This window comes from Thamnophis sirtalis, unplaced genomic scaffold (genome assembly GCF_051295495.1).
Source record: "Thamnophis sirtalis isolate CommonGarterSnake01/CBP01778 unplaced genomic scaffold, rThaSir2_p1.2 scaffold_5, whole genome shotgun sequence".
In the NCBI taxonomy this organism is placed as follows: domain Eukaryota; kingdom Metazoa; phylum Chordata; class Lepidosauria; order Squamata; family Natricidae; genus Thamnophis; species Thamnophis sirtalis.
The window spans coordinates 114,817,604-114,829,968 of NW_028261385.1; the positions used below are offsets into that span (position 1 = coordinate 114,817,604).

Sequence of the window (12,365 nt, forward strand, 5' to 3'; positions counted from 1 at the left end):
ATGAGGCTGTGGGAGAAGATCACAATGGACTTTATAGTAGAGTTGCCAAAAAGTGGGGGAAACACAGTGATTTGGACTGTAATAGAACTATTCTTCAAAGAGGCGCACTTCATACCCTGCAGTGGACTACCCTAAGCTCACAAGCTGGCCAAACTGTTCCTGAAGCACATCTACCACCTGCATGGAGTACCTCGAAGAATTATTTCAGACAGAGGGGGTCCAGTTCACAGCTAAGTTCTGGAGGAAGTTTCTGCGGTCTATTGGATCATCCCAGGGCCTTAGCTCGGCTTTTCACCCGAGTACCAATGGGGGGGGGGGGCAGAGAGACTGAATGCTATGGTAGAGTAGTACCTGAGGTGCTACATGAACTATCAGCAGTCCAATTGGGCAGACCTTCTGACCTTCACTAAGGTTGGGTACAATAATGCTGTTCACAGCAGCACAGGACTAACACTGTTCAAAATAGTGAGCGGCATGGACTTTGTCCCAATGCCTGAGTATCCAAGAGATTCCCCTTCCTCAGTCAGCTTGACTGACTGGATGTCAATGCTAAAAGCAGCCTGGGAGAATGTCAAAAAAAGTGCTAGCTAAAACTAGCTATAAGAAACAAGCAGATAAACACCGAGCTCCGCAACGACCATTCCTGGTGGGAGAGAAAATATTTGAGATTAAGACTTCCTAGCAAGAAACTGGGACCAAAGTTTGTGGGACCATTCCCCATAGTAAAGATCATCAACCCAGTCTCAGTGCAACTGAAATTGCCCCGACTGCTAGGGAAGGTACACCTAGTATTCCATAGTAGCCTCTTAAAACCCAGGTCAGATCCACTCTGAGACCACTGACCTGGGAGCCCCCAGGCCCTGTGGTCATAAGAGACCAAACCCATTATGAGGTGCAACACATCTTTGATTCGAGGTGGCACAGGAGGCAACTCCAGTACTTAATTAAGTGGAAGGGCTATCCCCTGTCAGAGGCATCTTGGGTAAAGAGTAGAAATATCCAGGCTGATCGTCTTATAGAGAGATTCCATGAAAAAAATCCAAACAAGCCTGAGGGGAGGACGCAGCCTTGAATTCCATACTGGTACTCAAATTGTTTTTGCTTGCACAGATTGCCTTTGAAAAGTGAGGGGAGCCGGATGTCAACTCTCTGTGTTGACATTCCATGCAGACTGCCGGCGGAGCCGGATCTCAGATTACAGTAGCCGGGTTGAAATGAATGAAGCTATTGGATAACGTGATTTATGACAGGCTGAAGGAGCACAGAAATACGGGCAAAGTTCAAAAGCAGATAAAGAAAGCAAAAAAGATGGCTGGGAATAAGAAATGCCTAATGAAGAATGCCTAATGAAGCTGTTAATAAATCACTGCTTTTTGTATTACAATATTGGGTCGCTTATTATGAAGCAGGCATCATTAGGGTACTTTACAACTAGATTGATAATATGAAATTTTATACAAATTGTAAGTGAGGACTATGGAGAGGATGCTCAAAAATTTTGTAACTAAAGATAAACAATTTTATATAGAATATAATATAAAGATGTAATATTATTGGATGGTTTTAGGATGAAGTAACGAAATGCCATAATATAAATTTATTTTAAATTTAGAATAGGATGTAATAATAGTTATAGTCAAATGAATGTTTAACAATGATAATAATTGTATACATATATATTAATTGATGATATGAGATTCTATATAAATTGCAAGTGAAGACTATTGTGAGGAAGCACAAAAGCTTTGTAACCAATCGACATACTGTATGTAACTGGAGGATGGTTTTTATGTTTTGTGTGTGTTTATGTTTGTTTGTTTTAAAATAAAAAAATATTTTAAAAAATACCAACCCTGTTACAACATATAGTATTGCTAAGTTTTATGCAACAGAATTTAAAATTTGTCAAAAGATGACGTGTGCCACAAACTAGTTTTAATGAGCATCAAGACTATTATTATAGAATGTTTTGGGGTATGATAGATTTAGTTCGTTGTTTTACCAATATATATTGCTTTTATTATTAAATATTTTTAGATTTTGTTGATATTTTTAGATTTTTGTGTAATTTTTATTTTTCTATTTTATATGTTTTACATTCTTTTGTACTATACTTCACCCTCCTTGTGTTCGTTTTTGACCATAATAAAGATTGATTTATTGCCTCTTATCTTGATATTAAATAATTCACAACCATGAAGAAAAATGTACAGAAAAAATTGGTCAGTCGATAAGAATTGATATAGATTAAAATACTTAATTGTTAATAAGACAAATATAAAATCTTTCAATATTCCTTTTTCAGAAAGTACAAAATTTAATAAGTCAAAAGCTATACAATTATAAGTAGTCTTCAGTTAATGATGGCAATTGGGACTGGATTTTTTTGTCTCTAAGCGATGAAATGGGAAGCTGCAATGTCATGTAACTGCGCTGTTTAGCCACAGAAATTCTAGCACTTCCAATTGCCATTGTTAAACAAATCAACAAAGATTGTTAAGTGACGGCATCACATTTGCAACTTCTGCCGTCTTTTCCACTGACTTTGTCGGAAGCTGGCATCATAAATGGGGATCACATTGTGGACACTGCAACAGTCACAATTATGAAAACTGTTGTAAGTACCACTCATTCAGTGCTGTTGTTGCTGAATGAGTGGTTGGAAGTGAGGACCACTGTAAATGGATGCAGAATTTTAACAGAATCATCCACATTCAGTGGAAGAATCGGACAATCTTCTAACAAGAGGAAAGTGAGGTATTAATTTTGTACTACAGACACAGATATGGTTGGATACTTTCTTAAATGGAGGAAACTCCACTGAACTCAACTGAATGAACCTCTGGGCAATATGATCTGATTATTAGTCAATCTATGATGATAGGAACATTTCCATAAAAGCAGATGACTATATTTAGGAGAAGAGCTAGGAAACAGAACAACACAGGCAACTCTCTTGCAACAAAGCAAGTGATAGAATCAAACTGTAACTACACTATAAGTATAAATTGAGTAATAGATGTGGCGCACACCTACGTAATTCTGTAGAAGTGTAGGTGGTGACTAAGCTCTGTACAGTGGTGAGGCTGCGTTATAATTGAAGAAACCTTTGAGTCAAATATTATTTTTGCCATGAATTCTTAACTTCAGCATTGTAATTTTTTTTTTTTTTCATTTTCAGACACTGCCAGCTTCTTCTATTGTGGGATGAGGCGGGCAGGGAGACGTTGACCTAGCTTACAATGTTACCATAAATTGCAATTCTTAGATCAATTATTATTAAGGGGTCATTAAAAAAAGGAAGAAGGAAATGTTTGAAAATTTTTCAAGCTGATTCTTACTTCACACCACACCATGGATGTTGACTTCTGCCCAAAATTACAGCTAAACTGGATCCAGTGATTATTGTCTCATAATGCCAGCCCCCCACTAGAAACCAGGAACTCAATTCCACAGGAAAGCTAAAACTTTTATTCAATTGGCTGAAATGTGAGGGACAATGTACTCTAAATATAACAAGGTGGCAAGTTGGAGCTGTGGTGGCGCAGTGGTTAAATGCAGCACTGCAGGCTACTTCAGCTGACTGCAGTTCGGCTGTTCAAATCTCACTGGCTCAAGGTTGATTCAGCCTTCCATCCTTCCAAGGTGGGTAAAATGAGGACCCGGATTGTTGGGGGCAATATGCTGACTCTGTAAACCGCTTAGAGAGGGCTGAAAGCCCTATGAAGCAGTATATAAGTCTAACTGCTACTGCTATTGCTATTTAATCTGTAAAATGCTTGCGAGGAAAAAAGCAGAAAATAAAATAAAATTATCTTCTTTGTTTAACTTCAACAAGTTTGTCATTACTCTAATTTGCTGAAACAAACTAAGATTAAAGAGCAGTTTCATCCTGAAATGTTTTAAAAACAATGTTGATTAAGCTAGCAATAGTTTTGCCAAGTTCTAACATACTGACCAACTTTAAATATGAGATTGTACTAAAGAAAGGAAAGGAATGCATGTGATCCCCATACTATTTCTTTATGCTAAATTATTATTTCTTTTAACATTCAGACTGAGTTATTGGCATCAAAGTTGTCTTCAAAAACTTCTTCAAATAGAAGAAAAACAAGAAAGATAAGTGAAACTTATTTTGGCAGGCACTATCAGAGTCAGTCAGACTCTGGCACTGTCAGCCTACTCACTTTATTCATTTTGGTTTTGGAGAATTCTTCCTTTTTGTCTCACTATCATCATCTGCTCTTCTTTGTCATTCCTGTGAAACATGTGAACTGCATTTTACATTGTTAAAAGCGTGATGAGAAACAGGAAACTCTGGGTTGCTCCCTCCCACAGTAAAGGAGAAAGTATGGTAGGTCTCCCAAAGCTGTTTGGACTGCTATTTAAACATAAACATTTGATAATAGTGCAAAAATTCTAGTGACAAAGACATCTGCATTTTATGTCAAAATTACACTTCATTTCTCTTCTAAGTGTAAAATACAATGAAACTGCAAGAGCCTAAATAGTTGATAGAGGCAGCATCTATCAGCAACTGAAGAAGCCCAAATGTTGAGCATATTTTCTCAATGAAGTAGTTATAATAAAATACAAGACTAAAGTTCTCCAATTTATACAGTTGAAAGAATATCCAGGACAACCATATTTCCATACGATACTATCCCTTATTTTACCCTTCCAGCTATACTTTACTTTTTTCTTTAATCAACAAAAAACTAATTTCAAGTTTTTTTTTTCTGATGCAATTTGGTAGCTTTAAAGCTTCCAAAGAAGTCCTTTTAATTTATACTTCTGTGCAGCTAAGGCTAAAAAGTCAGGAGATTTTAAATTCTAGTACTATCTGAGGCACAAAGACAGCTGGGTGTCTTTGGGTCAGTTATTCTCTCTGAGCCCTAGGAGAGAGGCAATGGCAAACCATTTCTGAAATCTTGTCAAGAAAATTACAAGGACTTGTCCAGGCAATTTCCAGGTATCATCACTGACTCAAAGGAACCAAAGAACTGGGAAAGGGAAAGGGAAAGGAAAGGATGCACTAAACTCAAGGGTTTCTCTTGTTTTTAAATTCCCATTAAATTGTTTAAATCAATGTTTCATATTCTGACACATTTAATTTTTACAAAAAGGAGGAACAAGTTGACAAAATTGATTATGACTATGGTGAAATACTGTAGGGAAAGAACAGCTATTTCTTAAACAAGGAACCACTCTCCTCTCCTCTTCCCTCCCCTTCTGAAGCAATGAGGCAAGTTACCAGAGCACGGCAACCTAAAAACTAGAGAACCACAACATAAAAGGAGGAAGAGAAGCAAAACTTTTAGTCAACAGTTACGTTTTTTAGTCAGCGGCTACATATGCTGTGAATACAAAACAGGATCAAAAGTTATTTATAAAAAGACAAAAGACATTGGTTTAAAAGTTCCAAAGACTATGTGCTTTGTCTTAATCCAGAAATGTTCTGTGTTACAATATTTTACCGTTGTTTTAAGGACGTTTGAGGGAACCACAATATTTGGTCATTCATTAGCCATTTTTAAGGAACATTTTCAGGGATTCCAATAATGATATACATGAAGAAATAGCATTATCAATAGCTAGAAAATGGATCAGTTTCATTTAAGGATTTTGACTGGCATTTTATATTCAACAAGTAGGCTATCTAGTACTTTAACAATAACTTTAATTAAATTGGCACCAGCACTATAAAGTTACTTTTAATAATAATGATGGGTCCTACAAACACCTTTATAATTGTTTAACAAGCTTACAAATTATAAATTGATGGTCACTATGTGATTTTAAACAAATATTAAATAATCTAACCAAAGCAAATAATTTGGTAGTTACTAGACAATAGTCCAGCAAACTTGTTAAAATGAATACAACTAGAGTCACCATTGTACCATTTAGGATGATTAAATTAAATTTCTTACAAAGACTAACAAAAGCCTGCTTAATTGATGTTCTGATCTGTAGACTGCCTGTTGCACAATTCACTTAAATACTGGAAGATACATATTAATCATTATTAAATTAAAATGCTTTAAGTTTAATCATCAGGGAAGTTACATTTAGATACAACTATAGGTGCTGAGCCTCATGTATAATAAAGTAAGGGAGATTAAAGAGACTGATTTGGAAGAACTGTGAAAACAGAAATTCAGATATTATAGACAGCCTTACTTCTGTCAGGTTCTCTGTTTTTAACAATCACATAAAGGCAAACATTCTGCTTTCATATCTAAGAAATTATGCTTCCCAATAGGGTTGCCAACAGCACTTTTTGTCATATCATTGTTGTAAATGATATGACTGTTGCCACCAGGAAAATGTTAGATACAACAAAGAAGAATTTATTTTTATTAAGTCTGTATATCACTGGCTCCCAAGTACTCTAATTCATATTAACATCATCTTTTTTTGCAAGATGATTTTTACCAGAAGGTGGGGAACTATCCTCCAAACAAGTCTATCATATCTCACATCAACCTGGAAGTCCACATTTTCAATTAAAATTGCTATGCTTATTGATCCATTCTGTTGCAGTTCCTGAACAACACATCTGAAGTAGTGCAATCCTTATAGTTGCGAATTACAAGGTTGCATGAATACTATTTGCACACCCAATTTAACTAGAAACAATGGGGTATAGCTTACTGCTAAGTATGAAAAACAAGCCATGATACAAAATTCCCAGTTCTTTCCTCTAATACCACATGCTTATAAATAGCTAACTCCTCCACAGTAATGAAAAAAGTTAAACATTTCTGAATAGTATTTCAGCAAAGAACTGGGTTCAGAAATACCACTCTAACCACTGCTGTATTCCCTCATTCCCTCACATGCAGAATGTTGGGTGGAACTAGCCGCTCTTTCTTATTTTAAAACAAGTAGGTCTATGCTTAATAATTCCAGAAAGCTTGTCTTGTCATCTGGATGTACCTTGATGCACTAAGAACTTCAGATAAACTACACAGCTTTTTACAATTTTAGAATTAAAGTATTCTTGTGATAGGTAACTGACTGCTTGCAATGCAATGACTAAACAGGCACTCTGTACCCTCTATATACCAGGATTTAAAACTGAGAAGTTGATTTAGAATTGAGAAACGGTAGTTAAGAAAACGGCCAAGAAATAGGTTGCTTTTTCTTAGACAAACCTAAAACAAGAAAAACAAACAAGTCTTTGTGGCACAACAGATATGTTACCTCGATGTTGAAAAGCATCTGCAGCTGCTGGTAACAGAAGAATTAAAGCTTGGTCATATTAAAACCACAGGGAAACAAAAATAGTGCAATAGCGGATTCACAGCACAAGAATAAGTAAAAAGCAATGCCAATTCATAAATTTTTCAAAAGAAAAAGTAAATGAATTATAACTACACAATGTAGTTATTAGTTATAATAATCTCATTTCAAAAGAGAGAAGTACCCAGAATTTTTTTTTTAAGAACTATAAAACGTACATCACGCAGTCTCTGTGGCTTCATATCAGGTTTCCTTGTTAATTGTGAAAATGTGGAGTTCCTATTCTTCTGAAAAGTGACTCCTGTATTAATAATAAAAATAAAACAAGTCCACAACCCTCTCTTTAGAAACTGACTAAAGTCACACCCTCTTCCTTTAGTGTACTGATCTTATATTTCTGTAGAGAGGAAGTGAAAACGGAGGAAGAGTAGTTCACTTCAGTAAAGAATATGAAGAATATTTAATTCAAACATGTGCAGAATGTACATTTCTTTGGCTGTAGATGTACAAGAATTATTGAGACTGCAGTCCTTTCATAAATATCAATAAATACCCACCGTAGATGGTTTATTTCCTACCTTCATAACATGAACCCCCCCTTTTTTGCCAGCACTTAAAAACTGAAAAGAATGGAGCTGGGGTACACACTTGCTTGGCTTTTCTTGGGATGGTAGTGGTACAAAAAGCCTTCTGTATTTTTCATAGCATCATAATTAGACAAAATAGTAATAGACACTACTAATTTTTTCCATACCCTCTCTTTGGAGATTGAATCAAAATTACTTTTATGTTAATAAAGAAGGCAGAGAGAATGCATCTAGGGCAGTGGGAATATTTTTTTTAATTAGATGATAGAATGCAATTCAATGGTCAAATATTGACTGTACCACCTTAAACCTCACTTGCTTCTCTGCCCAACACATTATTTTTATAAGGACTGTAGTAAATTGACTGCACTGCTTGGGTATCTGAAGATGATAGTCTACATAAGTAAACAAAGTGGAACCCACCAATCAAAAATCTATCTTTAAGAATTCAACTAGTATCAGGTCCTTTCCCAATTTGCTATTGTTCAGTTGTTGAATAAGATTACTCTGCAGTCTTAGATATGGACTCAGCAGGCTACTCATGTAAACATTATCAATACACTATATCCAAAAGATGTAGAACAAATTGTCATGTAGAACATGACAAGATAGAGATGGCATTGAAAGTAGATTTACAAGTGAGATGCCTAGAGAATGACTTAGAAAAGGATGTTTAACTGGATCTACATAAGTAATTAACCAAGGCTTTATAATTTCAATGGGAAATACAAATTACAAACCAAAAGAATGACCTGATAATATTTTTTCCTACTGGATTTACAGAAGGGCTTGTTAAAGTCTTGTAGAACTCTGAGCAATAGGACAAACAAGAAATGAAGAGAAATTTGTTTGTTTGTTTGTTTGTTTGTTTGTTTATTTAATATATTTATATGCCACCCAATCCTGAAGGACTCCGGGCGGCTTACAAAAAAATAAGGAGAAAAAAAACACATAACGAGAAAAGAAACAATTTAAAAACAGCAACACCCTCATACATTCATTCTAATCGGGGCTGGACCTCAACAGTGAGGTCAACAGCCTCAGGCCTGCCAGAACAGCCAAGTTTTTAGAGCTTTCCTGAAGGCCATGAGAGTGGGTATGGTCCGGATCTCCAGGGGTAGCTGGTTCCAGAGAGTCGGAGCAGCCACAGAGAAGGCTCTCCTCCGAGGGCCCGCCAGCCGACACGGGCTGGCTGACGGCATCTGAAGGAGGCCCAATCTGTGGGATCTTACTGGCCGCTGGGAGGTATGTGGTAGCAGGCGGTCTCGAAGGTACTCTGGCCCTACGACAATATTTGAGTGAACTAAAAACTATTGGAAGAAAAGGGAATATAAAGCTGGTTTATTTGATCAAGATTAAAACAAGCTATGTTGTTATTTCTGTCAGTCTTTTATGGACTTCAGATCAGGACTGAAAATATGATTTTTGTGGATTTGTTTATAAATAAGAGATGGGATATGGGAAGGAGAGATAAATGTTGATTACTTTAGAGAGGGTAAAGAGTTACTAAATTTGTTTATACTTATTGTGATGAAAGTTGGAAGTTACTTCTTTACATATTTCTTTTATCTTTATTATATTTTTATAATAAAAATGCTTAATAAAAATAGATAGATACATAGATGTATAAGATGATAGATACATAGAAGAGCCATGGTGATGCAGTAATTAGCATGTAGTATTGCAGGCTAACTGTGCTCACACTGCCAGGAGTTCGATTCCTTCAATCCTGAATGGTTCAAGGTTGACTCAGACATCCATCCTTCCAAGGTCAGTAAAAGGAGGACCCAAATTGTTTGGGGAAAATATGTTAACTCTGTAAACTACTTAGAGAGTGCTGTAAAGTAGCAGTCCCCAACCTTTGCAGCTTGGTGGCCTGGTTTGGGAGAGAGGAACTGGGCCACCTGAGTGGCGGGCCTGTGCATGCCCGTTGCGTAAGTGGCAGGCAGGCACACACACATACAGCTAGACTTGTACGAGCGGTGGACTGGTGGACAGGTGCACACATGCACAAGTACTTACTGGCCTGCTGCTCACACAAGTCTAGCTGTGTTTGCAGACATGTGTGCTCCAGCCAGCCACTTGCATGACCCAATTCCAATAGTGGGCCATGGGCCGGGGGTTGGGGACCATTGCTGTAAAGCATTGTGAAGCAATATATAAGCAGTATATAAGCCCTGAGGCACCCAGTACTAGTGCTCCAAACAATCCAACTGCCTATGGAGATAGGAAGTACTATCAACGGGTACTTCAGGTTCCCCATCCAACAGTTTAAAAACATACTAGGTTTATTGTATCATCAGGACATAAATTTATTAAGTTGCATATGTATGAATGTATGCACATTCTCTCCCTCTCCCTTACAGACATACATATACAGGATATCTCAGGTCAAAAATTGGCTGTAAAACATTTTAAATTATGTTTTAATTTTAAAAATTAATGAATGCATATCAGAGATAACTATACATAGTTATTTGTTGTGACCCCCCTCTCCATACACCAAGGCACTCTAAGACAAGATTACTGCTAGATGATTTATTCACAGTAAATCAACACACTGACCAGACCTTGGCAGCAATCCAGACTTTCAAGATAAGAAATATACACAAGAGCTTCTCTAGCGTTGGTAATGAAGTTGAATCCTGCAAACAGTCTCCTCTCAAAGTCTCTCCTTATATACTCTCTTGAGAGGAGCCTAATTACAACCACCTGGGTCCAATTATCTTCTGTATCTGTGTAGTTGTTCTCTGCATTTATCTGCCCGCTGTTGCCTGGCATCCAGGACCTAATTACAACCACCTGGTCTCCCTTGTCTCCTCCCCACTGCTCCAAGGCCTGACGTCATGGGCACACTCCCTTTGGCTTTCACCGCTGCTCCATGCCTCAGGTGCCTCCTGGTGGCCAACCAGCCTCTCTGGTCCCTGCTCAGAGTTGGAACCCTGTCCAGGGTCCTCCACATCTTCCAGAGCCGACTCATAGGACCCCTCGCTGTTGGAGTCTGTGTGCAGCTCCAACGGCTCCTGCTGGGCCACAACAGTTATTATTAATAAAATTGCATTGGCTTATTTATTTGGGGAAATGTTTTGTTACTTCTGAAACAAGTATATTTACCCTGTTTCCCCAAAAATAAGACCCAAACAAAAAATAAGTCCTAGCATGATTTTTTCAGGATGCTTGTAATATAATCCCTGCCCAAAAAATGAGCCCCAGTTAAGATTGTCAGTCACATGGATGCATTTAGTACCGTATTTCCTTGAAAATAAGACCTAACTGGAAAATAAGTCCTTGCTCCAAGTCTTTTGGAGCAAAAATTAATATAAGACCCAGTCTTATTTTTGGGAAACGTATACCACGTTCAGTATACCACACACTTTTGGTAAAGAAGCTAGAAAGAATTGTAGCAGCTGTGTTTTACAACCTTCCTCTTAATTCTTGCTTAAGACTCTTAAGCATTCTCACTGCTTAAAAGATAATGGAAAAAATAGGAAAGATTTAGTTCCACCCCCTTTTCTCTTCCTATTTTAGTTAATATGTTCCATAACACCCTTCTAAAAACAACAGCTAAGATTCAGCACAAATGTCAAAGCAACCAATTGCTGACAAAATAAGCAAAACACTAAATAAAGGTTGTGGTGCAATGTAGATAGTCCAGTGAGGATGGGTCACATCCTGACTCTGATGCAACATTTGCAGGGTTAAGTAAGAATGAGTTCTCATGAAATGAGAATGGTTATATTTGTTGTACGTTTAGATTCTACTAATAGAGGTGAGAGAAAAAACTTATCACTGGCAAATACAATTTCTCTTTTGTAATTGGATAAAATCCACCATAATTTCCCCAACTATAAAATCAAATAATTGATTAGATAAAGAAATAATATATGTACATGTTTATAAAGTTTTTTGTTCTCAGGACAAGTCTGTTTAGAAGGAAATAAGTCATTCTTGCATTCTTGCTTTGCCATATGTAACTTAAACTTAAATCCCACACCCCAAATTTATACTCTGTAAATTTGAAAATAAAGTTGGAACTTTCTTTCTCCCACTGTGGGAAGAATGACTAAAACTGAAATTTCATTGGACACCTGTGAAGGGTTGACTCTGCCTGCTGGGTTCTGGTTCGACGAGGTACAAAGAAACACTAAACAACACAGTTCTTAGTTTGTAGTGCTTTATCCTCCAAGTTCCGGCACAATCTGAAAATCACCCAGTGCAAAGAGAGAGTGAAATAAAATCAGGGCTGCTACCAGTGACGTGCAGTCAGGGAAGGCAGTGGAGGCAGAGCCTCACCACTGTCATCATGAAAAGAAAAAAAAAATGTAAAAGGAAAAAGGCAAGAGCTGAGGTCAGGCTGAGCTAGTTGCTGCCAGAGTCACCGTGGATGACTCTGCTTAGTGCTTAACTGTTTAAAAAAGCCTCTTTAAAAACGCCCTCTACAGGAGAAGGCAGGAGAACGACATGCCTCATCTAGTCTGACTTTAGGCGTTTTATGATCACTCAAGCAGAGGTAAGCAAGGGTTAAAAACC

The 12,365-nt window shown here is 37.2% G+C and overlaps 1 protein-coding gene across 2 annotated transcripts in view; it reads right to left on the reverse strand.

The window, feature by feature from the left end:
• Window positions 1-7,561, reverse strand: part of LOC106553055 (integrin beta-2) — a 44,714-nt gene extending 37,153 nt beyond the window's left edge. Inside the window, exon 1 of one of the 2 annotated variants that reach the window (XM_087716655.1) lies at window positions 7,467-7,561. In XM_087716655.1, coding sequence (XP_087572781.1) covers window positions 7,467-7,490 — 24 coding nt within the window. In that variant the 5' untranslated portion in view covers window positions 7,491-7,561. Of the gene's footprint in view, window positions 1-7,209; window positions 7,407-7,466 lie in introns of those variants that run through there. The other variant, XM_087716656.1, reaches the window with a different exon arrangement.
• Between the last annotated feature and the right edge of the window lie 4,804 nt (window positions 7,562-12,365).